The 25,746-nt window shown below is 44.3% G+C and overlaps 1 protein-coding gene across 2 annotated transcripts in view; it reads right to left on the bottom strand.

The window, feature by feature from the left end:
- The window catches only part of GRK5 (G protein-coupled receptor kinase 5), a 638,763-nt gene that overhangs the window by 249,228 nt on the left and 363,789 nt on the right, over window positions 1–25,746 (bottom strand). For both annotated transcript variants that reach the window (XM_086922934.1, XM_086922935.1), the window contains exon 4: window positions 22,503–22,580. In XM_086922934.1, coding sequence (XP_086779060.1) covers window positions 22,503–22,580 — 78 coding nt within the window. The remainder of the gene's footprint in view (window positions 1–22,502; window positions 22,581–25,746) is intronic.

Raw genomic sequence — 25,746 nt, 5'->3', positions numbered from 1 at the left:
CCTGGTTAACGCCCAAATATAGCAATATGAGTATGAAAGGGGTAGGCCCTTAAAACTCAGGACCTGGGTCCGTGGGTCAGTACAAATAAGGTTTGGTCTGAGTTTCAGAAGTATCAGATAATTCAAAATAAACACACAATCACCATTGAATTTAAAAATGGGTCAGAATAATGGAACAACTTATTCATTTCATACATTTTGGCATTTTAATCATGCAAGGTCAGAGTGCGATCCAATTGCAGCCAAAGTTATGAGTAAACAGATTGTAGTATATACATGTAATTGTAATATCATTACATTCGGTATTCGAAATCGGTGCTCTCAGTGAAAAGGGGGAAGGTAAGTGAGTGAGTGAAGGGGACAGGGTAAAGGTGTTGTGACATAATTGTTACATCCAGATTGACGATTGAAAAACCTCTACAGTCAAATTAATGGGCAAAGGTTCCCAAAATCACATCACACATAGATAGCGAGAATGCATCGCTTATTTAGCTCCTATGGTGTGTAGAATGGAGGCGTAGTTCTACGTTTCGACCCCGGTTACGCTAAAGGGCAATTCGCGGCCTCATGATGGGGTCTTCATCAGGAAGAAATGGAGAGCGTCGTCAAACGGTCATCATATGTTCCGTCTGCAAAAAGGGGGGGCTCCCTCGAGCTCCAAAGAGTATTGCCGTGCTGGTAAACACACAGCCGTTGGGCACAGGTAGTATAATCCTCGATGGGCTTGTATTACTTTCAAAACGGGAACGCACAGCCGTGCTGTTTCTCCGTCGGCGTCCAGCAATAAGCAACAGAAATGTGAGAAATCAACATTTGCAAAGGGCGTTCCACTGCACAGCAACACACTTTTAGTAACGTTTGAACCATCTGAGCTAGAAACGATTTATTTTTGTTAAAATCAGCAGATGCTTCAGATGATGAATTAAGTGGCAAATATAAAACTCTAATTATACAAAAAAGCAGCTGCCGCACAATTGCACAGATCCAGTGCCCCTGATTAAAGAACTAAAAAGAGTTCCTTTGGATAGTAATATCATCTTGTTTGGAATAGAAAAGCCGAACTACTGCATTATGTATTCAATTCAGACTTTGTATTTCCCCAGACCAAGCACTCTAAGAGTGTAACGCATACCAGATTATATGTGACTCCTACACATTGTAACCCTCCTTCTCTTATGTCACATGCCTTTTACATTGATTTACTCACTTCTATGCTTTATTATAAAATGTGTGTGTAATATATGACAGCCTACACTCACCCTGGGAGGATTAGTGTTACAAAAGTAATTATATAAAAAGCATTATTTAAATTATTGCTAGTGTCATTACTCATACAAAGAGGTAAATCTGACGTTCTTATAGTACATACAAATCTCTTACATGCAAGGGTCGAACAAAGTCAAAAACATGCATTAAAATCATAGTTTCTGTTAGGAACTTAATAAGTGATAACAAGAGAAGTGCTTTTTTTCCCCTTCATTGCATTGGCAGCTAGATTTTAGGCTCCACATAGCTCTAAGCTAGGAAGGGATTCCAGTAAAAGGAAGACTGATGGCCTTTTAAATGACCTTTATGTTGGTCCCAGCTGGAAGTGAAAATAAGAACCTCACTCTCCCCTATATGCCACATGTTGCTGCTCTGAAAGGAAAGCAAACAAGCTGTGGGTGTTGCTTAGTAAGTCCTAGTGTCAGCAATTTACACTGGAACAAATTCAGAATATTTCACTGATGCTGTTCCGAATCCTGGTCAATATATTTGCTGCCGGAACTGGCTTGACCCTCATCATATCCTGCACTAATAAAAGGGTATATACAAAGGACAGGGTGAAAAGCCGGTCCTGAAGAGGAAAGCAATGGCGTGGGATATTGAGATGGAGGATTTCAGAAAGATGTGGAGAAGAAAACAGGCCTCACAGCCCTAGCCTCACTATGCCCAGAAAGATGGACATATGAAACTCATGTGACTCCGCTTCCAGCTGCACAGGTGCAATTTACACATGACCACCATTCTGTGTGCTTGGCAGAGAGGGCAAGATTGGATATGGATGCAGTATAAAGCCCTTAAGGACACACTGGCAGGCACTGTGACAAATTCATAGTGTTTTCAGCCGCATGATCAGCCGTGCCCAGTCATTAACACCCAACAGCAATCTGATCTCACCTAGACCCTTTGAGGTGACTCAGTTCACAATGTGCATTTGCAAGAGTCATATGTTGCATGAAAATAAACCTACAGATGCGCCCCTAAATAAATGCAAATACTTTCAGGAAATGAAGGATGGCCTGAAAATGAAGGTAATATGAAAAGGGACACTGCTTTGCTGGCATGGATTATCTTATTGTTTTTTACATGCATTATTGAGAAATAAATCCATGCTTATACCTTAAAATTTAGGGACATGAAAATAGGCCCCCTTAGCGACCCATTTCAAAGTTTGTTTTTGGACCCGACACACTTAAAGCCTAGGGTGAGTGATCGGTGTAAAGGAGCTGTGCAGCCTGAGACTGCAAAGGTCAGCAGTAAAAGTGAGCGGGACAGTGCTAATGATAAAATGAAATAGGTTGGGAGAAGGGGAGTGACGACGAGGTCAGCACACTTGAAGGAGTGCTAGAGTTGAGATGTTGGGGGAGGTTATCGCTATAGGTGTTGGCAAAGGGATCTTTTTCCTTTCTGCTCCAAAAACCTTGCTTTCAATTGGTCCCCAGTACCATTGACTCAATTGCAGGGGAAATGAGAGGCCGACCTTGGTAGGGAAATCCCGGAGACAACATGGACCCAACTAGTTGAAAGAGTGTGGAAGAGCACATGTAACGCCAGGTTTCAATTGGTTCATTTTTATATACTAGACAGAGCGTACTTAACCCCAGAGAAGATCAAAAGGTATTTTAGGATGGATACTGCCCAATGCCCAAGCTGAAATCTAGAAGGAGCGGACTTTCCCCACATGGTGTGGAGCTGCCCACAATTGGGAACGTATTGGCAGGAGGTGGTTGGCCTACTCCGAGAGGTCACAGATCGAGCAATAGATATGGGTGTGTGCCTATTGCAATGGTTTCCACACACAACTAGAACGAAAGTCACAAGCAAGTTCTGGTACTTGGGCTTGTTGTTAGCTAAGAAGGAGCTCACAATGCACTGGAAATCTAAGCAGGGTCCCAACTTTACACAAAGGAGGGCAGAATTTCTCAAATGGGTGACAAGTGAGAGCATAGTTCGATTCCAACAAGCTAAGAGAGCTAACAACGAAAAGACCCTTGAAACTGCAAGGGCGTGGGAGACCTTAGTTGCATTGTTACGTGACCCTGAGATAGACTCGGATGGGGAAACAGTGGTAGAAACATAAATGGAAGCACATTGAGCAGCTGTATAACAGGAGACTTGAAGAGTTGATCGGGCACCATAATAATAAACATAGGACTATAATAGAATGAGCTGAACAACTAGGAAGCTACTGAGTTATTTAACTTTGTGCATCACAGAGCATGGTTTCTATACACCTATTGCGCATAACCTGAACACACCAGTGGTATGAGGTAGTAAGGGGGATGAGGGAGGGGGAAGAACTGGTTTGCTTATTATTGATTTGGTTGCTTTTATTTAAATGATGTGTCTTGTGTGAGGGCCTCTTGTAGCTCTACAATTGCAAGAGGACAATTACTCGATGGGGAAGTACTGAAACATAGCCTCTCATAGATGGAATCGTAACCACTCCAACATATAGACAACTAATGGGATCCAATCTCTTGAAGAACTTTGCTAAAATATATATCAACCAAATGTATGCGACTCAGACACCAGTAGAGTTGTTTTATTTATTTATTTTAAAGGTTTTATATAGCGCTGACTAGACCCGGAGGTGTCAGAGCGCTTTACATAAGTGTCCGACCATAATTGCAGGTTACATCATTACAAAGGTTACAGAGTTATTAGAGCCTGGCAACATAGTTACAAGTAAGGGTCAAGACAGACAAAAAGGACATATACGTAAGGAAAAAAGCAGGCAAGGGGAGAGAGTCCGGGTAGGGGGGGTAAGAGCAGGAGAAGTAGACAGAGAATGGAGGTGTGAAAGAGGAGGGGAGGGTGAGAGACACAGCATGGAAAGAGGAGGGGGAGGGTGACGGGGACACAAACCGGTAGACGAGTCAAAGCTGCGGCCAAAGTCCAGTAAGCTGTGATCCCAGGGGAAGTGGTATCATTACCTCTCTGTTGCGAGAGGCTCCCTAAACGCAGTGGACTCTCTCAGAGGGGTCTCAGACTCCAAGGCCTACATACTGGATCCTTCCCCAACAAGCATTTGCAATGCAATAGGTCTCGCATTAATTAAGTTTGAGCTATTGGCGTTGCTAAATATTGCAACACCAATTGCAACAAAAGTCTATTAAAGGTAGGCCAAATTTTTTTTAATTTATTTTTGTAGCAATGGTGGCATGCTGCGCTTTAGATTAATATGTTTAAAAGTAAAGTGCGCCATACTGCGATTGCTACAATAGTTAATTGTGGATGCGCTAACAATTGATGTGTGCACTGATGGCTGGTGGTGTGTGTGCCTGGTGGAAATGTGCACTGCCAGCTGGTGGTGTGTGTCTGGTGGAAGCGTGCACTGACGGCTGGTGGTGTTTGTGCCTGGTGAAAGCGTGCACTGAAGGCTGGTGGTGTGCGCCTGGTGAAAGTGTGCACTGACGGCTGGTGGTGTGTGTGCCTGGTGAAAGCGTGCACTGAAGGCTGGTGGTGTGTGCCTGGTGAAAGCGTGTACTGAAGGCTGGTGGTGTGTGTGTCTGGTGAAAGTGTATACTGAAGGTGTGGTTGTGTGTGTGGTTGTGTGTGTGTGGTTGTGTGTGTGGTTGTGTGTGTGGTTGTGGTTTTGTGGTTGTGTGTGTGGTTATGGTTGTGGGTATACAGCTTTTGCTGAATGCGTGAGTTGTGTGCAACATGTAAGGTTGCAGCTGCCACCACAACATACACAGATTCCACGGCATCCAAAACTCGTGAAATGTGCCCAGTCAATGTATTGTTGAACATGCTGTTTTGCCAGTGACTCATTTGCTTGCAAATGCATGGTATGCACAGGCACCCACATGACCGTATGTCTTTTCAGCAACCATCCCAAGTGACAGCGGTCCACAGCCTTCTCCTGCAGCCCGTCAGCTGTATGCACAGGGCTTGCCAGAGTGCAGATATTGAGATTTCGAAGGTAGCCTTACGAAATGTGGGTATAGTGACAGATTCATTTGGATGTGTCTGCAATTAGACAGTACTTGTGTCCTGTTTGGACTGTAACATATAGCATATTTCCCTTTAATATGGATACAGTGTACTTTGCTATTTTATAAACATCCAAGCTGCTGTCGCTCAGCTTCAATACGCTGCACGAAAGAAGCCAACGCTCGTTCTGCTTGAGATCAGTTTGGTACGAAACTTTGTTTACAATCAAGGAATGCTTTATAAATGGGACAGGTTACAATGGGAGAGGGGCCACAGTCCCGAGCAAACTGTTTACAAGAAAAAACAAGATGGAAAAAATAGCAATAATTGTGAAAAAGGAAAAAGACAGATTGCGAAAGTGAGAAAAGGACCTACGAGTAAAAAAAAGTTGGTATAGACAAAAAACTGGTGAGGATAAGAAAACCGAGAGAGAGAGAGAAGATAAAGAGGCCACAGTCCCGAGCAAACCGTTTACAAGAAAAAACAGTCCTGGTACAATGATCTTCAATCAGGGTTGCACAAAGTTACAAACCGCATCCTCCGCACCTTACAGGGTGGCTCATTTCAAAATTTGACGTATACAACGCCATCAGGTCGCTTAGTGCACAGCACCTGAAACGTTGACACTTTTGATAAATAAATAAAGTATAAATGCAACAAATGATACAAGCATACACAGTGTGGAATAAAGTCATACTACACGGTTGAGAAAGCAATGATTATTAACGTAAAGTACAAACTCTGCAGTTTACCTGTGCGGTCGGTATGGACTAGAACCAGGAAAAATCGGTGCTGAACATCCCTGGTAAAAAGAACGCTTGCACACCATTTCAGAGTACATCGAAAACACTACCAGAACTGCGGCGGGGAGCAATAATCGCACGGAAAGGTACCAGAAGCGTGGCTGGGGTTTAGTTTCACTTCCCAACAAAGCTTTAAAACGTCACGTTGAGAAGTCAATGGAAAGTAGGTGCACGCCGATTTAAACGAGTCATCTTGAAAATAAATAAAACACATCTACGCCTACGGAGCAGTGGATGAATCATTAAAGCGCTCTCCTTCAAACGTAGTTGTTATTATGTCCCGGGCGGAAGTCAGGCAGGCCGGGGGCGGGACGTGAAGACACACCGGAAGCCCGGGCGGGCTCCCGTGAGGTGAGAGCCTCGCACGCACAGAAGGATGAGACTGCCGCCGCCTGCAACGAGCCCTCGCCTGGAGACGAGTACCGGTGAGTGGGGGCCTTTGCTGAGCTGCGAGGGCGGGGGGCATGTGTGTGTGCGTGGGGCGGCGGGGGGCTCTGTATGTGTGTGAGCGTGCGTGTGTGTATGTGTCTTGGAGTCTGTGTGTATGCGTGTGTGTATGCGTGTGTGGTGACTGCGGGGGGGGGGGGAGTGTGTGTGTGTGTGAGCGAGCGTCTGTGTGTATGCGCATGCATGTGTGTATGTGTGGGGATGTGCACGGTGAATGTGGACGGAGCCGACGTGCGCGTGCACGAGGTCAAATCCACAGGCTAAAGCGCGTGGAACCCTCTTGTCCTAATCCCCCCGAAGTCGATCACTATAGTTGTCGAACTGGACTGGAGCATCCTACGGATGCTAGTCCAGCTCGACCTAAAAAGGGGCGAGGGAGTGCTTTGGCAAGGGGTGCCATACCATACCTCAACTTTGAGTGGCTCCCTTGGCGCTGTGGACTCTCTCAGCGGGTTCCCTGAGACTTCAGAGTATATGTATTGGATTTTTCCCCAATAAGGGGAGAAGGAGTGCTAAGTCAAAGAGCACAAAAGGACAGGGGGCTAGGTGGTGTAGCAGGCATGGGTAAAGATTCAGGTCAGAGGGGATAGGAGCAAAGGAAGTAGACAAAGAACGAAAAAGTGCTAAATGGGAACAGATGGATAGATAAGAGACAAGGAAAAAGCAGAGTTAAAGAAATACAATGGAGGAGGGGAACAGGGAGAAAAACTGTGCCCAAAGTCCGGCTGGGTAGGTGACGGTTAGGGGATGAACCAAGGCCGATCTCCTCAATAGTTGAACAGAGCAGCTCCACCGGGCGTCAGACATAGTGCTCGGACTCCGCTGTCAGGATGGAGATCAGGAGTATACCTAGATAATTAAGCTTCTAGACTAAATACGGAAAGATCCAAAATTTACACTTTGTCGATCAAGCCTTGGCTAATTTTTGCTTTGTTGGTATGTGCAATTCCCACTATATACTGTAACACAAGTGCTCTGGCATGGGCTTGTGTGAGTTTTAATATGCACACTCCTCCCACAATACGATCTAGCAAAGTAAGTTCCCCAGCATGGCTTCTGCATGAATCGAGGTTACATTCAGCCACGACTCCCCGCTTGTATACAGCAAGTACACAAAAGGGCTCGTACAAAAGGTCACATATTTAGAAGTGATTTTCTGGGCAGTCCTCCACAACAACCTGGTACCACAACAGCTGTAAACATATGCAACACGTTTTTTTAACTAAATCGAAACCTGTTTTCAGAAATGTTTTCCAAAAGTTCTAAACCAAAGCATACTTTTTCATTAGGTTTCCCTGTGCTTCAAATATCACATAATTTGGGGCAACCGCGGAAAGTTATAAAGTAAAAGCTTCTAGGTGGCTTTACCCCACTCGACCCTCCCACCTTTGCTGGTATAAAGGAATGAGCCAAACCACCTTTCTTCATTTATACTTTCATCCTGCATGACGCAGCTCCCTCTTTACGCTCACACGTGCCAAGCAACCTACCAGGGTTTGAGTAGGTTTTCAGCGTACACACAGTGTTTGTTTACAGGTTTACACTCTGCATTACTTGGAGCTTTCTAACTCTCTCGTGCTGCTTCTGTCACCGAACAGCCGTTCCTGCTCATCTAGCATATGCTTCAGAGAGTAACAATGCAAACCAGAAAAAACAAACTTTTAAAAGAAAATAGCGACAGATGCCTTCCACAAAACACAGCCAGATGCTTTATCAAATACAGCAAGCCGGAGCGTTCACAGAAGCCTGCCGGGCTGGCAGCCAGCAAGCAGGCGGTGCAGCACTGCGAGTGAAATCTGCAGAGCTGCAGGCCATCCTTGCCTGTCATCTCCTCACTCACACGTGCACCCGAGGAGTGGCCTCCATTCAGCTGTAGAAGCCACAAGCATTCGCCAGAGAGGGACTGGCAAGGTCCACCCTGAAGAGCTTCATGCTCGTGCCACATTGTCCCTTCAATGATCAGTTCTCACCAGTAGACCCTCTTCAGTAAGTCATCCTTAACTGCCTCTCTTCTGTTCCCATTCTGCTCCATCTCTCAGCAACCTCTCACACTTTGACCCACAACATTTCCAATTTTCATTATGTGAATTAATATACTACAACTTTTCACTCACATAGTTCCCTTTCCACCTTTCCCACTGTATCAGAGGTCCGTGACATCAAGCGGCTCTTACCTCCCTGAGGGCATCCCCCAAGGCTCTTCATTGGCACTGCGTCTTGACACTATACAGTATCTGCAACAAATCTTCATTTGACAAAAACCATCTCTTTGCCAATTAACAACCAAATCATTTTCTTATTTAACCCTCTAAGCCTCTCAGCTCTCTTCATCAGTGCTTCATCACCAACTGCCTCACTGCCATCCAGGACTATGCACTGCCTAAGGCTCAGCAAAGCCAAAAGAGCGGCTATCCACTTTCTTATCCCCATACTGAGAGCCAACTCTACTCCATCTCCTCATACAAGACTTACCACAATCGCTGGATATCTTTGAGTATCATCCACAGCAAAATGCATCTCCCTCACTCATCTTAAAGGCAGCTACTGCAGCCTACGTCAAATTAATCACCATCTACTCCTTCACAATCATGACTAATGCAAGTCATCAATAATCTTGAGTACTGCAAATATTTATTGGTCTTCTCAATTTGCTCCTTCAACCCTTTTAAGAGACCTCAACAAGGCCAATCATACACCTTTAAAAAAATCTAATACCCTAGTAAGTGTCCAGACTGCGACAAAGCAGGCTATCTCAGCAAAAAAACGTACACAAATTGATAAAGGTCTTGGGGCTGACTGGAGAAAAACATGGCTATGTTATGTTAAAATATTTATAAAGCGCATGGCTGCCCCAGCAATGGGGCGTCCCAGTGCTTACTGTCTAGAATAGTGGGAAGCAAAGGCAATTTGGAGATTGGAGAAGAGCCAGGTCTTCACCATCCTTCTAAAAATCCAATGATTAGTGATGCTACGGATAGCAGGAGGTAGGGAGTTCCGAAGGGCAGGTGCCAATGCCTTGAACGATTGGCCACCCACTCTGGCCCTCCGTATCCGAGGAACTCATGCCAGATGCAGATCCGCTAAGCACAGGTCGAGGGTGGGTACATAAGGGGAGCACATAGCGTACAAAATTCCAGGGAAGAGGCCCGAATGGATGATACAGAGAGCTTTGAAGTGAATTCTCTGTTCCATGGGTACCCAGTGTAGCCAGCGGAGGAGATTGGAAACGTGACAATGTTTAGGAAGTGCGAACAGAGCGCGGGCTGCAGCGTTCCTGGCACGCTGGAGCCTTTGGATCACAGCCTTGTTGGTTCCTAAGAGTAGCACTTTGCAATAGTCCAATCGAGCCATGATGGTTAATTGGATAATCAACTGCAGAGAATGAGAATCGAAAAGACCTAAAATAGGTTTTAGGCCACGTAACAGTCCGAAACAGGTGCCTGCCACTGATTTAGCATGAGCCTCAAAGGAGAGCTCATTGTTCACCCATACGCCCAGTTCTTGACCACAGATTTAGACAAGGGGGGTGCATCAAGAGCAGGAGGCCACCACTGGTTGCCCGCGAAATGGGAGTCCCTGCCCACTAAGAGGATTTCAGATTTGGTGGAGTTCAACTGCAGATAGTGGTTAGCCATCCAGTCAGATATGGCAGTTAGATCTTCCTGAAATTTCACAGAGTCCTGGATGGGGTTTTTAGAGAAGGTAAACACTAGCTGAGTGTCGTCCTCGTATGACACCAGAGAGATGCCCCGGGATTTAGCCATCAGAGCCAACAGTCTGATGTAGACAATAAATAAAGTAGGACTCAATGCTGAACCTGGGGACACCACTGCTTAATGGGTGGGTATGAGAGGAGAAAGGGGGAGCGATGACTTGAAAGGTCTGGTCAGCACCAGGAGAGGGCCTTGCCATCAACACCGATCTCCATCAGCCGGTGGAGCAGGATCTTATGTTTGACCATGTCGAAGGCTGCACTCAGATCAAGCAGAATCAGTGCCACGGTTCTGCCCTCATCCAAAGAGGTCCATAGCTGTTCTGTAACTGCCAGCAAAGCAGACTCAATGCTGTGTCGTGGCAGGAAACCACTTTGAGAGGGATCCAGTATTGAATTGACTTCCAGGTATTGGGTTAAAATAGTATTGACATATGATTCTGGATAGGAATGGAAGCAGAGAAATCGGTTGAAGTTTTCAGGCTTGGACACCTCCAATTTTAGCTTTTTTAACAAACGAACAACTTTGGCATGTTTTGTCAGCTTCACAACTTCTGCGTGCTCTATCAATGATCTCAAACAAAGCAGAAGTATCAATGATTCGCATGAATATCTGAGAGACATTTGACAAGCTGTCGATATCTAGATTCTTGGGTTGCTGTCAGAGTCAGAGGAGGGGGATACCACTTCTTGCAGAGATCTACACATTTTTTTTAGAGAAGGAGGCGGGATTGGACCGGCTGATGGGCCTATCATATGGTGCCTAGATGGGCTGTCTGATGTCGGATATATAAGTGTGCTGTTTGTGGGCCTGTTTTATGGTTTGCTGGGCCATTTTACTGTAGATTTAACTGATATAACCACAAACATGGTCTGCAGCAAGCTCCAATCCATGCCATCTTCCATAAAGCACTTATACATCTTGTTTTTACACGTTCAAGACTGCTCCAATTTGCAAACATGGGCTATTTTTTGCTATCTAATTAAGTAATAGGGCCCACTTTTATTTCGATACCCGGGCCTATTTTCTGTCCCAGTCTGACTCTGGAAGGTGGCTATACAGGCAGACCACATGTCTGGAGTAGTGGTAGGGAAAGCCTATAGGCTTATGGCCAAGAGCATGAAGGGACGCACCATGACGCTAAAGGTACAGTGACAGCCGAGCTGGGTGGTCCACAAGACCATGAATAGATCCTGCAGGAAGACAGCAAGAGGAATCTGTTTTGCTTATTATTGGAAGACACTCATTTTCCTGGATTACACACAAATAACTATGAGGATAAGACAATTGCAAACTGTTAAGGAATGGATACACTTGGGTCTAAGGCTATCACTGTGGTAACCTACACTGCTAAATGTTTTGGTGGAGAAAGGTAAAGTATTTATTGAGGAAAATCAAGGAAATGATCAGCACCCCTTAAGAAGTGAAGAGCATGAAGATCCAAAAAGCATGGCTTCTCAGGAGAAGAGAGAAAAGCTTCATTTTTAGGAAGAGGTAAACCTCCAGCACCCTTAGTTAATCTTCTCCAGGCAGCCTCTTTCCTGCGGTGGGCATTGAGGGTGAATTCGGGCACTAAGAAGTAGGCTTTATTATTACACGCAGGCAACCTTTGTCTTACAGTTTACAATGTGATTTATGTGGAAGCTGATCATTAGGCCGGCTGAGCCAAGACCCTTGTCAGTAGACAGGCTATGCACCTGAGCTGCAGAAATCTTGTCCTTTGCTTTCACAAGCTATTTTTTTGGACAAAAAACTCACACTGGGGGTTTGCCATATGGATTTTGGTTTAATTACAAATACTATACTGTTCAACCCTTTTTCGTAGTTTAATTACAATTCATCCTTTTCAATTCAGTTTGAACATTTCATCACTTGTTGTAACCGTGTTGAATATGAACTCGCTTGATATACTGACTATTCACTTTCTTAAAATAAGACCAAATGATCTGGCCCGTGCTAGCAACAGGAACCAGGAGAATTTAGTGAATTACAGAAGGCTCTGTAAAATTCTGGTAAAATGTCATCTTGACCATGGCAATGGAGTTTATGCACTAGACTCAAGTTATTTCCGCCAGTTGAGTGTCGTTGGAAAGGTGGAAGGTTCGGAAGTCATAAGATCTAAATACTCAAAGGCAAGGACCGAGGAATCAAGGTGAGGAGTAGGGTCAGGTTTTCTTGTGTCCTCTTTCTCAGGAAGCTAATCTTGACCAATGTAGCTTCTTCAGAATACATGTTTAGGCTGTGATAGAACAAAACACCGAGCCAGTGGGCATGGGACAGGGGCTTTCTCCTTGCTAATTCTCTATTGATGTGTGCACTGGTTGGGCAGACGATCGAATATAGGTGGCAAGGTAAGTCTGACTATAGGAAATAAATATCGGAGGAATCCCACTGTGGGAAGTTAACTGAGCAGCAACGTGATCTGGGAGTGACAGGAGTCAGCAGACTATGAAGGAGGCAGGGCAGGTAAGACACTACAGTACTTCCATTGCTCTTTTCTTGAACGAGTTCCAATTCAAAAGACGCTATTCACTTCTTTTGGCTTGGTTCACACAAGAGAGATGCGTTCCTCAGAAGGGTACTTTCTGCAGAAGCAGTACTCCTCCCCCGCAATGTTGTAAAGAGTTCCGACATCCACCCGGGTTATAGAAAAAATCATAAAGGAGCGTGAAAGCTACAGCTCAGGAGGAGGACTTCCCCTCTGTGCTCTACGCCAATTCATGGCCTCTTCCTAGGAAAAACCTAACAAGCTTTAGCACAAAGGTCTCAAGGCGCTGAAAACAAGAGCCCACTGCTACTGGGCTCATGGCTTGATCTGTTACTACAAATGGATAGCACTGGCGCAAGCATGCGTGAGTGACTCCCAGGTCACTGGTGATTAGCTGAAATATTCAGCAAAGTTTATCAATAAAGTTTTGTGCCATCACAATTTCAACAATGATGGTAACGTATTCTTTTGTTTTTCTTTCGAAATTCATTTATTCATACTTTACATTTTTTTTCATATCTCTGTGATATATTTCCTTCATTATTCAATCATGAAGTGAAGTTTTAACAATCAATATCATTTCCAAACATCCAATTGGTTTCCAATGCATTTCGCCCCTTGGGCTTCCTCAGGGAAATCTACAACACGAAAAATACATCTCCCATTATTCCAATAGCAATAATGTGTATAATGGCATTTCTTTATGCTAATCACAAATCACAAATAAATATCCTGCTACACAATGACCTGAATAAACTGAAATAATAATCGTATTAAGCATAGTGGTTACACTGTTACCACAATACATTTCTCAAATCAACCCGTTACAAATCTACATGAGTGACCGTTCTTTCATGCTGTCACCTCTCAGTATAAACGAAAACTAGCTAGCGAGGGTTCACGGACTTCTATACATTTACGCGCTGTTGTAGATTTCCCTGATGAAGCCCAAGGGGCGAAATGCATTGGAAACCAATTGGATGATTGAATAATGAAGGAAATATATCACAGAGATAAGAAAAAAAATTTAAAGTATGAATAAATGATTTTCGAAAGAAAAACAAAAGAATACGTTATCATCATTGTTGAAATTGTGATGGCACAAAACTTTATTGATAAACTTTGCTGAATATTTCAGCTAATCACCAGTGACCTGGGAGTCACTCACGCATGCTTGCGCCAGTGCTATCCATTTGTGTTTTGTCTTACTCCTGAGTGGGGAGTAACCCAGGAGCACGGTATACAAAATAAGTGTGGATTAGAACCAGCAGTGCACAGTTCATAACCCCATTTGATCTGTTACTAACCATCCATGCTTATGTCTGGGCCTAATCAGGACAGTCCCACTGTAGGGTGACCAACCTTCCGTAAATTTCACGGACCGTCCGTAATTTTAGTATCTAGTCCGTTATCATTCTTTTTAAGGACGCCTATTGTCCGTAATTCTGGCGTTTGCAGGGATGACCCCCACCCTTGAGAAGCGTGGCTACGATGACCCCCTTTGAGAAGCCTCAGGGGTTTCACAGCAGTCACTTTTGGGGGCCAGCTCGCACTTCTTTCATGATGAGGCTTCCACAGCTCCTCCGAGACTTGTCAATTAGCCCCATTGTCATTCTGTCTGTCACTTTTCTCCCATACAGAAAATGACAATGGGTCATGCTGCAGTTACAGCATGTGTTGTGTCTGTGCCTGCATTGCAGAGTCGGGTGCCATAAATGCTGGGGATGTCCTGACTGTCAAACAACAGAAACAGTACTTTGCGTTCACTCCGGAGGACAGTGACGGCTGGACAGCCTCTAGTTTGGGAATTGTTTTTTTATGAAGTGTCAGTCCAGCGCATTCCATGAACCGAACTCTGCCCATTAATTCTTAACTCCCCGTTTCTGCATAGTTCTCATCCTGCGGGATGGGTATTTGTGTCACCTGCTTTCCCTATCTCTTTGTTGTGGACACCGCCACCCACCTAATTGCCAGGATGTTTGAATTAGTGCGTCACTCTGCAGGTACAGCTTAACCGATTGTTAGTTGAGCGGTTATTTTTTTTCTTCTTCTTTATTGTTGGTTGCGTCTATACCCTCCTTTTTGGCAGACTGGCTCAATCTATGCATAGGGCACCAGGCATAGGAATGCCTACACACAGCCCATGAACGTTAAAAAAAAAAGGTGAATACAATATAGCTAGCCCGTATTTCAAATTAATAAAACAATAGAATTTAAAAAGTACACTTTAATTCCACTTTGTAGTTTAAGAGAAAGGAACAATTTTTAGGCTAATTTGAACAGTGGCTGTGACTTAGTGCCATCGCTCACACTGAAGGGCGGAATGCTATAGTGGTTTGACCTATAACCCCTTGCTGTATGCTGTGGTGGGCTGAAGCAAAGTGTAAATTTAACAATTTACAGTTTAACAGGCCAATGAATGATGCTGGCTCACCAAAGGCCCGTTTATGTATTTATATTTATTTTATTATTTATTTATTTATTTATTTATTTATTTCACTTCTATAGGCTACAGCTACCCAACAAAGGGTTTCCCGGCGCTGATGATTCAGTGCATTGAGATATTCAGGTTTTTTAGATGTTGAACAGCCAGGTTTTTAAGGCCTTCCTGAATTTCAAGTGATTGGTTTCCTGCCTAAGGGTCAATGGAAAAGTGTTCCAGAGGGAGGGTCCAAGATATGAAAAAGATTTGCCGCCCATTCTCGCCAGCCTGATTTTGGGGATCACAAATTGGTTGGCTGTAGCTGAGCGAAGGGTACGGGATGGACGGTAGGGATGTATAAGATTTTGTAGGTACTTGGGTGCCTTGTTAGTTGAAATCCTGTGCATAAGACATAAGGATTTGAATTTTACCCGGTTCTCGATTTTCAGCCAATGCAATTCGCGGATGTACTTGGTGGTGGGTGTGGAGATGGGAATTTTCCACAGTAATCTTGCGGCAGCATTTTGCACTGTCTGTAGTCGTCGGGTTGTGGCCTTGTTGGCCCCCAGGTATAGCACGTTGGCGTAATCGAGCCTGGAGGTTATCAGAGCATTGATGACCGATTTTTGGGTATTTTTGGGTAACATCCAACAGATTTTCTTCAACCACTTTAGAATCGCGAAGCAAGTAGCTGATGTCTTAGTAGCTTGCTGGTTAAGACTAAGTGATTCATCAATGATGACTCCAAGGTTGCGGGCTGATTTGACTGGAACCGGGGGTGTACCCATCACATCAGGCCAGTGCTGGGGTCCCCAGAGTTCTTTGTTCTTGCCCAAAACAAGTAGCTCTGTTTTCTCGCCATTAAGTTTGAGAACATTTTTTCTCATCCACTCTGCGATGTTAGTGAGGCCGATTTTTAATGACGAGATGTTGTTGGAATCCGAGGATGATAGAGAGAAAATAAGCTGTGAGTCGTCAGCATACAAGAACATGAGTAGACCAGACTATCATTTTGGCCAGTGGGCTCATGTAAATATTGAAAAGCAGCGGGCTCAATATAGAGCCCTGCGGCACTCCATGTTTAAGGATCATAGTGTCAGAGCATGCTGATTGGGAAAAAACTTGGAAGGTGTGTTGTTCTAGTAGGGATTTAATCCAGTTGCAAGCGGCGCCCCTAATACCGGTAGCGTGGAGAGTTTGCTCAAGTACAGCATGTGACACAGTATCAAATGCTGCACTGAGATCCAGTAACAGCAAGGCAACCGTTTCTCCGCGGTCCAACAATAGACGGATGTACTCAGTTACGCCCAACAGGGTCGTTTCCGTCGAGAATCCTGTGCGGAATCCTGACTGATGAAGAGGTAGTAGATCCTGGGTGGTAATGAAATCAGTGAGGACTCTGTGAACATGTTTTTCCAATATCTTTGCGAAGGTTGGTAATAATGAGATAGGCCTAAAATTGGATGGCAAGTTGGGATCTGTTCCAGCTTTTTTCAATAAAGGGTGAATCATTGTACATACTATTGTACTACTATTACTACTATATAGTACATACTATTGTACATACTATTGTACAACTTCCTCTGTGTCTGTAAAACGTAATTTTTTTCCCCCCCAAAGGTTTGTCCTGACATTTGACCTGGTGTTCTGAATTTTTGTCCTGAATTTTGGCCCGTTGTCCTGAATTTTTACACTCACCGTTCTGAATTTGCACCCATGCCAGTTGGTCACCCTAATCGCACTGTGGATCGCTGTACTCTTTCAAGAGAGCAAGGAAGGGACCTCATGTGCAAGAATTATTACTGATGCAAAATAATTAGTGTGCTCGCGCTCAAATAAAAACACTGCTTGGAGCCTGCTCCCTCTATACAAATCAGGATACACCACATATTTTCCCCTGCAGTAAGTGGTGGGAAGGGTAGACCAGCGGGAGGACTACTGGTTTGGATCAAAATTGATCTGAACTGGGATGTTGCCACCTATGACTCTGTGTGTAGGGATGTCCTACACCTCTCTTGTAGGGGATTGGCTGAGGGGAGTAGGCTGGAACTATTTAATGTTTATGCTAGAGGGGCACCGGGGGACACATCCTCAGTAACATTAACAAGTTTGGATATAGCATTAGCGAGGTGTCCACATTCGGCAAAAATCATAGTGGGTGGGGATTTTAATTGGACATTTGAGCCTCTGAGTGGGGACGATCCCTTAGGCACTGAGGGGGAAGATTCTAGATGGTCCATTCCAGCCTTGTCGTTACCCCCTATCCGAAAATGGTCAGCAAGGGCAATCCAAATTAACGCCCTAACCAGGGAACATAACCTAAGAGCACTCAATGGTAGGACTAATTCAGATAGGGATGGTGCAATGACATTCAATAGGCTCAGTGGCCCATCTAGAATAGATTATATCCTGTTAGACGTCAGACTCTGGAAACACCTTTTAGATATGGAGGTGGTGGTTACACAGGATAGTGACCACAACCCCCTTTGCACAAAGCTTAGGTGGGGTAACCTAAAGGGGGTGGGGTTGTGTGCTCCCTTGAGGCTGACCAAAGAGGTGGTCCCCTATAATAGTAATCGTAGGCTGAAATGGGACAAGGCCCAATTAAAGGAAGATCAACTGGGGAGTATAAAATCCCTTGTGGAAGATCTGACCTTGGACCTGTCAGCATGGGAACAGGGACTGAGAAGCGTACCAGAGTTACCAATCGCCTTAGAAATAGCCTATAAGAATACAATAGAGCAGGTGAGCCAATACTTTCTTAAAAGGAATAGCTTTAAAGCTAGTAATATACCTCCCATCTCCACTAATCCCTGGTACAATGCCCAGTGCAAGGGTAAAAGGAAAGAGTTAACAGCTGCCCTGCTCAAAAAAGATCCCTCACTAGTTAGAGCGGCTAGGAAGGATTATTTGAGGGTTGTAGCAGCTGCTAAACGAGAGTGGGAAGAAAAATATTGGCAGGATCTAAATGGTGCAGTCTCTATGAGGAACTCAAGGTTATTCTGGGACCTAATTAACAAAGCTAGGCAACAGAGTACACAACCACTAGCCACCCATATAACAAGTCAGCAATGGGTTGACCACTTTTCTACAGTATATGGCAGAAATGAAGCTGGCCTTTCTCTAATGGTAGACACGGGTGGAGAAGGGGGATATTCAAGGGAGCTCGAGGATCCATTTCTGCCCTTGGAAGTACTAGCGGCAATTAGACATCTGACCCGAAGAAGGCGGCAGGCCCAGATGGGATACCGGGGGACCTTCTGATAAAGGAACCCAAGGCTTGGGCAGAATTAATCGCCCTCATAATGAATTACATCGCCAGGGGGCACCCCATGCCCGACTCTTGGAAGGGCGCTGAGGTGGTTACGGTGTTTAAAAAAGGGGCTAGAGAGGACCCTGCCAATTACAGACCTATCAGTCTGATAGATGTGATTCAGAAAGTGGTTGGCAGGGTCATCATCTCAAGGGTTGGAGCCTGGATGGAAGAGGAACACATCCTCTCCCACCTTCAAGTAGGTTTTCGCCAGAGGGTGGGGACGATGGACCAGGTATTTCGCTTATTTGGGATCTATTGGAAGTCAGTTACCATCAATAGAGGTAGCCTCTACATGGCTTTCATAGATCTCAGGATGGCTTTCGACCTGGTCCCTCGATCAAGGCTATGGGAGACATTAGAGAAGATGGGCTTCCCAGGGCCCCTTTTGAGTTTCATTGTAAGGCTCCACGAGGGAAATTACGCGAGGATCAAATGGGGCTCCCAGGGCCAGTTAACTGAAAGGGTGCCCGTGAGGAGGGGAGTGCGACAGGGATGTGTCATGGCACCGACCCTCTTCTCCCTGTTCGTGAATGGGGTGGTGGATCATCTGAGAGGGGAAGAGGTCGACGCACCATCCCTGGCGGGGGAACGAATCCCCACTCTACTCTTCGCGGATGACACCTTATTGATCTCCAAATCCCCGGTGGGACTCCAAAGGCTTTTAAATCGCTTCAGCACCTTCTGTACAGATAGAGGACTCACCATCAATACCTCGAAAACTAAGCTCATGGCCTTCTCACCCTCTAAAAGATTCAGAAACAATCTCACACTTAATGGGGCACCCTTGGAGCTGGTAGAATCATTCGACTATTTGGGGGTAAGGGTAAATAGTCGGATGAATTGCAAGGATCACCTGGCTAAAATGTTACTTAGCCATAAAAGAGTGGCAGGGGTGACTCTGAGGGAGCATCGGGAATCAACAAGCAAACCAGTGGCCCCAGTTATGGCGATTTATGAGGGCCAGATACTCCAGTCTGCACTATATGGCTCCGAGCTGTGGGGGTTCGAAAATGTGCCAGAGCTTGCAGCAGCGGAAAACAAGTTCTTTAGGGATTTGGTGGCTCTTCCCGTTTCCACTCCGTTAATCCCCCTGCGACTCGACCTAGGCAGGAGATCCATTAAAGAGCTAGTGCGGCTGCGCCCCTTACTGTTCTGGGTGAGGCTGCGAAGGACCGAGGAGCTTGCTAACTATGCTGCCGTATTGGACGAATTAATATTGTTAGACACCGGTAATAAGATCAGGTGGCTGTACAATGTGAGGCAGCTGGTGACGCAACTGGGCCTAAGGGATGTGTGGGAGAGCCAAATGCCACCTCCCAAACCAGTGATTAAGAAGATATACTGGGATTGGGTACCGGCAGAGTCAATACGCAGTGGGGTTTGGGGTCCACTTACTGAGCGGTTTTTAAAGGTTAAGTGGACCAGAAAGTTGGAACCTTTCCTTGACCTTATAACTAAGCCTTTAGACCGAGCCCTTTATTTAAAGTTAAGGTATGGGACCCTTCCGGTACATGAGTTTACCTCGGGGTGGTCTACTACTGATGGCCCATCGCGCAAATGTCCTGGGTGCGCGGCCCCGAAGGAGTCTGTGGCGCACTTATTGTTTGCCTGCCCCGCATATAAAACTGCTAGGAAGATATGGTTGAAACCAGTATGCAAGGGGTTGGGTTTGAGGTGCCATAGAATGGCTTTACGAGTCCTCACCACTGACTCAACTTCAACTGTCATGGTTTGCAGGGTGGCTAAATTTCTGGGCATTGCATGGCTGACCCGTACTAGGAGGTTAAAGCAGCAAACTCCGCCCTGACAAATAGATAGTCGGCACCCGCTGGCCATTGGCCCTATGTAAATCTGAGTTAGTATAGCTTGTTGTATTTTCATCACTTAGTTAACAATGTATTGTTGAGAAAGTTGGAACTGGGCCAGAAGAAAACATCCAATGTACAGTAATCATGTAAGGTTCCATTTTAAATCAGGAATTTTATTGTGTTAGGTTTTATTTTAATGTTCTTATCTTTTAATGGAATGTAATATAGAATTGCTGGAAATGTTACTCTTTTATGGTGAAATGTTTTACCGAATAAAGATTATACTATACTATACTAAAAAACACTGCTCTAACAGCTTAAACATTTTGCTGTTCTGCCAACATATGACTGCCCAACAGCAAAATAATAACTATACCAGGATTTATTAAAGCACACCAGTGCTGCGTTTTTACCTTTAGAATTCTCTAAAGTCTAAACCAAGAAGCTAAAGAGGCTCTGGTCGTGCGCTGGTACCCTATTACCACCCTGTTGTCCATGTAGAAGTTCCTGCCTAAAAGTCCAGACTGGGTGTCTCCTCACAGCACTGCCTATTGCAACGCATACATGCTCTTAATGTTAATGGCTCTAACAGACGTGTGTCATTGCTTAGGCGTTATCAAAAATAGTCCGACATGCACCAACATATTACAAGGTGCAACAAAGCACAAAAAGGGTCATTAAATCATTTCTCCCAAGGCACCCTGCCCTCAGCTTTACACTTTGTCCCTTGTTATGGTGTGACAGCCTCAAGTGGTTGACCGAGGTCGTCATTTATTTATGAAGTTTTATATCGCCTGACCAAGCGATGTTAAAGTACTTTGCAATCATAACAATAAGTTATAATTTGTGCAGTCAGGCCACTCGGCCAACCCTTCTATTTCCCCTTCCCAAATAACCTTCACAAGCCACTTGTGTGGAGTATTCTGGTCACAGTTTATTGTTGGGTACCATGGTTAATCACCGCAGACAGGGGGTCACAATTGTAACAGAACAGAAATTAATTTGCATACTTTTCGTCACTATCTACATTTGGTAGTACTTGTGACCCAACATGGAGGGTTGTGCTTCACCAGAGATATCTGGCTTCAGCTTGCTACTAACCATGTTTTATAACAGCTAATTCTGGAAGGTTGGTCAAGTTCTGGTTTACTCTGGTTGAAAAGGCCATATCAATTTCAAAATCAAACTAAATGTTATGATTTTAAGGAAGTTACCAGTTTCCTTTGGTTGGACTACTGAAAACACGCACTGGACCTACCAGACCAATACAAACATTTAAGTGCGAATAAGATCAGGGTATCTGCTTGATTCTCACATGCTGGAAGCTATGCCAGCGATGTTGGATCCGCAATTCTGACAAGAGAACCACAGATCCATGCTCTTCCAAATAGTTTTTCGGCTTTGTAGTCCAAGGGGGTCCAGGTTCTAGTTTCTGATCCTGAGAAGGAAATAGGACACAATCCAGAGGGGTAGGAAATTCCCTCACTTCCCAGAAAAAAATGTACACCAGCGGATTTCCAGGATATCTACATAATCACGATTATCAGAACCAGAGGTCTCATTCTTACTCTACAGAGGACATCTGGGGAGAGCCAACATGACATCTGTGGGTCATTGTACCTGTACAGAAATCACTACTTGGCCATCCAGTATCCAACAAATATTCAATTACAATTCTACGTCAGAGGACTACAAGATTGAGTTCAAATAAAGCATACAAATACTGAAAATGTTGAGTTATGAGTACCCCCACACTGCAACCATAACGGAACTAGTCTCTAACTTCAATGGAAAGAACCACAAATTAGCAGTGCGTTATGAGAGGAGGTGGTGCATTTACCCAAAACAGACCAAATGTACTGACTTTTTTTTAAGACCTGTCTTTTAACACAGTGACTACATATAAACACACCTTTTCTTGTCTTCCTTTTTTGGCAGTAACCTAGAAGTTTGGTACATTTAGAAACAAGACAGCCATGGAATAGTAGGGCTACACATGCCATACAGTAACAGAATAAAAAGCGAGGAGAGGCTACTTTCTATTTACACCACTAATACCTTACACTGAAACCACGAAACAGACTCATTATTTGCAATGAACAAAGACTCAAAGACAGGGACACGGAGCCAATATGAGACTGATAGAAACGAGGGAAATGCCCAATGCACAGGCTGTAGAATTGTGTGATATGTTATATGGAGGAGGGAGAGATGTAAAATATGATGCTTTAGCTGAAACATGTTCATTGTTTTCACTGTGGCGTAGGAAAAGTTCTGAGATGGGGGAATTCAATATCACTTACCTCTGGAGTTAAGTATCTCATTATGATTTCTTTCCCTTTTTCACCAAGCTTCTCGTCTGGAGTCACTTCATACTCTGCCTACAACAACATAAAAATTGAAAAAATCATAAGGATACCTACTTATAAAGCATTGTACAGCTCATTGTAACAAACATAGTAACCCCAAGGGCTTTACAATACTTAGACGAGGTCAGGATCATAAAACATGCAATGCACCATATCCTTTAAGAACTCGCGGATTCTAGATCTCAGATGCCTCCAACATCTGCTGTTATGAGGGTCTGGGGTACACCAAACTTAACTGTGTTTGGTGCATGCAGCATCCAGTAATTTTAGCTCTAAGACCTAAGAATACCTTTGAATTTTGATGAACAGCTCTCCAGAAATGCAGGCTTGCACTCAAGAGCTCAAGAATAAAGGCATCATCTTACTGGAGACCGGGGACGGGGGACGAAGGAGAATAACTACTACAGCTGGCGAAAGCCATTTTCTTAAGAACTCGGAAGCCACATTTTGGCTTTATCTACCGACTAAATTACTACTTAAAGAACGTCCCCAACAGAAACCCATTGCGGGTTGGGATTATCACCGCATATTATATACAACCGCTTTACTCAGGAATGAGCCTTGAGAAAGTTGTGGGTTACATTCCCAATACGACGAATCATGTGTTGGCTGTGAAATTCCAGGAATAAAACTTCAAAAGAATCTACCGGACCCTATGAACAAGAATCATTTAGGAATGCAAGATTGATGAATGATGGAAACCCTGACATACTGAAAAGAGACATCAATATACTATGTGTGCTAGGGAGCGTTTTTGCTTATGTGTAGGCCTTTGCCAAACTTCAAGAGGGTTGTGGTTCTCTTTAGCCTATTGCACCGTTTAAATAACTGAACCTTCCATACTAAGTGTGATATTCTGATTGGCGCCATAAAACCTAAAACAATACCACTAGCCGAGCATTCCTGTCAGCTCTCCAGAAATGCAGGCTTGCACTCAAGAGCTCAAGAATAAAGGCATCATGTTGCAGTACTGGTCATAGCTCTCCATAGTACTAGGTTTTAATTCACAATCACAGCACCACACCTAGTAGGGTTGTTCCCTGTCACTTAGGGCAGCACGTTTGGACTCTTTAGCACAGTCCTGTATTTAAGCAGATTTTGTTGGCCAATGAGAATCCTTGCATGCTTGGTCTGTAGCAATGAGCAATTCTTAAATGCCCAAGTCCGAGTGACAAATAAGATGCAGTCAATCCAAAATGCAGCCGCACGAATGCTGGCTGGGATCCCCAAGTTCGCACCAGTTACAAACATCATTAGGGATCTCCATTGGCTCCCGATACGCAGCCGTATCAAATTCAAATCGCTGTGTATTGTTTACAAGTCACTCAATAATCAAGGTCCCCACTTTCTCAAACAGAATCTTCTCCATCATGTCCCAACCCGATCTCTTCGTTCCTCTATTCAGAACTTCTTGGCTGTGCCTCGCACTAGAACAGTCACCTGGGGCGACAGGCGTTTCCTGGTTGCCGCCCCTAGACTCTGGAACACCCTTCCTGCACATATCCGAGCAAGTCCCTCCCTGTTCACATTCCGCAAACAGCTAAAGACGTGGTTATTTGACCAATAGCCTTGTATATCTTCTTTACCCCAGTAGCTGATCCATCCCTTAATTAGCGCTGAGACGCCCACGGGTATTCGCCGCGCTCTACAAATGTCAATAAATAAAATAAATAAATGAGGATACACTGGACAGTACTTAAAATGCCTGCCTAAACAAAAGTGAAATGCTAAGATAGCATTTGTTCTGACACTGGGGAGAATGCAATTCACTCCCTCTGCTGTACTTGGGAGCTCCTCGTTACGCAGGCACCAGCCCAACCTTTACTCAAAGCACAAGAACTGCACAGTTTTCTTGTCACCGCTTGTGTAGTAGGTGGCAGATAATGATACTAGGTATGCAGGGGCAGCTGAAGAGTAATGGACACAGGAGTTTATTGGGGAGATTCGTTAACAAAGCTGTAAAGATTTTCAGGGTGGGGGAGCTGCCATCAATGTTACATCACTGAAGTCCTATGGATGGTGAAAAATCCAAGTACAGCAAATGAGCCACGTCCTTTCAGCAGGAGAGTGATAAAGCTTGTAGTATGCAGCCGGTGGTACATTTTTGGAGCACACAGTCACAAATAATTATTACAGCATAGTGTGGAACCACACTTTGCTTTACAGACTGCTCATTTTCCATTGGAATGGCCACAAAATTCGCACTGACATGCAGTTTTACTGATAACACTATACAGTGTACAACTAATTGTGGAAATCGGGTTTCAAAAAATATTTATCATTTGCACACCACCCAGTATAGTGTCTTATTTCCATTTCACGTCAGAATTGCAAACAATATGCCTCATTTGTGCAATTAAAAAATATTTGTACAGTCAATTTACAGCTACTTAAATGATGCTGTGCGTTACAAAAACACAACCTTTCTTTTCACATTCCCTCTATCCCAGAAAAATTGTTAGACAGTTCATGTTATAAAAATATCTAACTGCAATCAGAGTAACAAAAGAAAACACCAATGTCTGCGTTTAAATAAGCAGCAGTTTGTCAGAAAACACAGCCTAACATTTGAACTCTGTCTTTGAACTCACAGCAAATGTGACAAAATTAAAACAAAATTTAAAGGCATCTTTTTTGTTCATTCACCTTCTGAACTCCAGCATTTTTACTTTGAGGGTGCTACCGTATCTCACACCTCTGCTTCTGGTGGGCATGGTGGGAAAGTTATGTGATGGCAGGAGCCTGCAAGGAGGAGCGATTTTTTAGGGCTCCAAGTTGTTTTTAGTCTATTTATGCCATATGACCGTACCGTATCACAAGAGGGAAACAGCAGCACTACTATGGAAAGATCCAAGGATCAACTTCTCCAAAGTATATAACATGATTATTGATCAATCGGGGAGATAGAATGAGGTTCTCAGTTTGGTGGGAAGTATTGAAAACAAACACCGACGTCAACAATGGATGGTGCCGAAAGTGATCCAGCAGTGGTCTTTGACATTCGTTAACCTATATCTGTTGTGCCATACGTAACAAAGAGCTGGGCACTATAAGGTAAATATCTTACCCTGTCCAGATAAAATATGAGTGCACATCTATCAGTGATGTGTAACATCTTAACAAAGGGAAAAGTAAGAGCACTAAAAGAATATATTTCCATGGAGTGGTGCTGTGACAA

This window comes from Lissotriton vulgaris, chromosome 5 (genome assembly GCF_964263255.1).
Source record: "Lissotriton vulgaris chromosome 5, aLisVul1.2, whole genome shotgun sequence".
NCBI lineage: Eukaryota > Metazoa > Chordata > Amphibia > Caudata > Salamandridae > Lissotriton > Lissotriton vulgaris.
The sequence above is the reverse complement of the archived record's forward strand: the minus strand, read 5'-3'. Positions and strand labels throughout refer to the sequence as shown.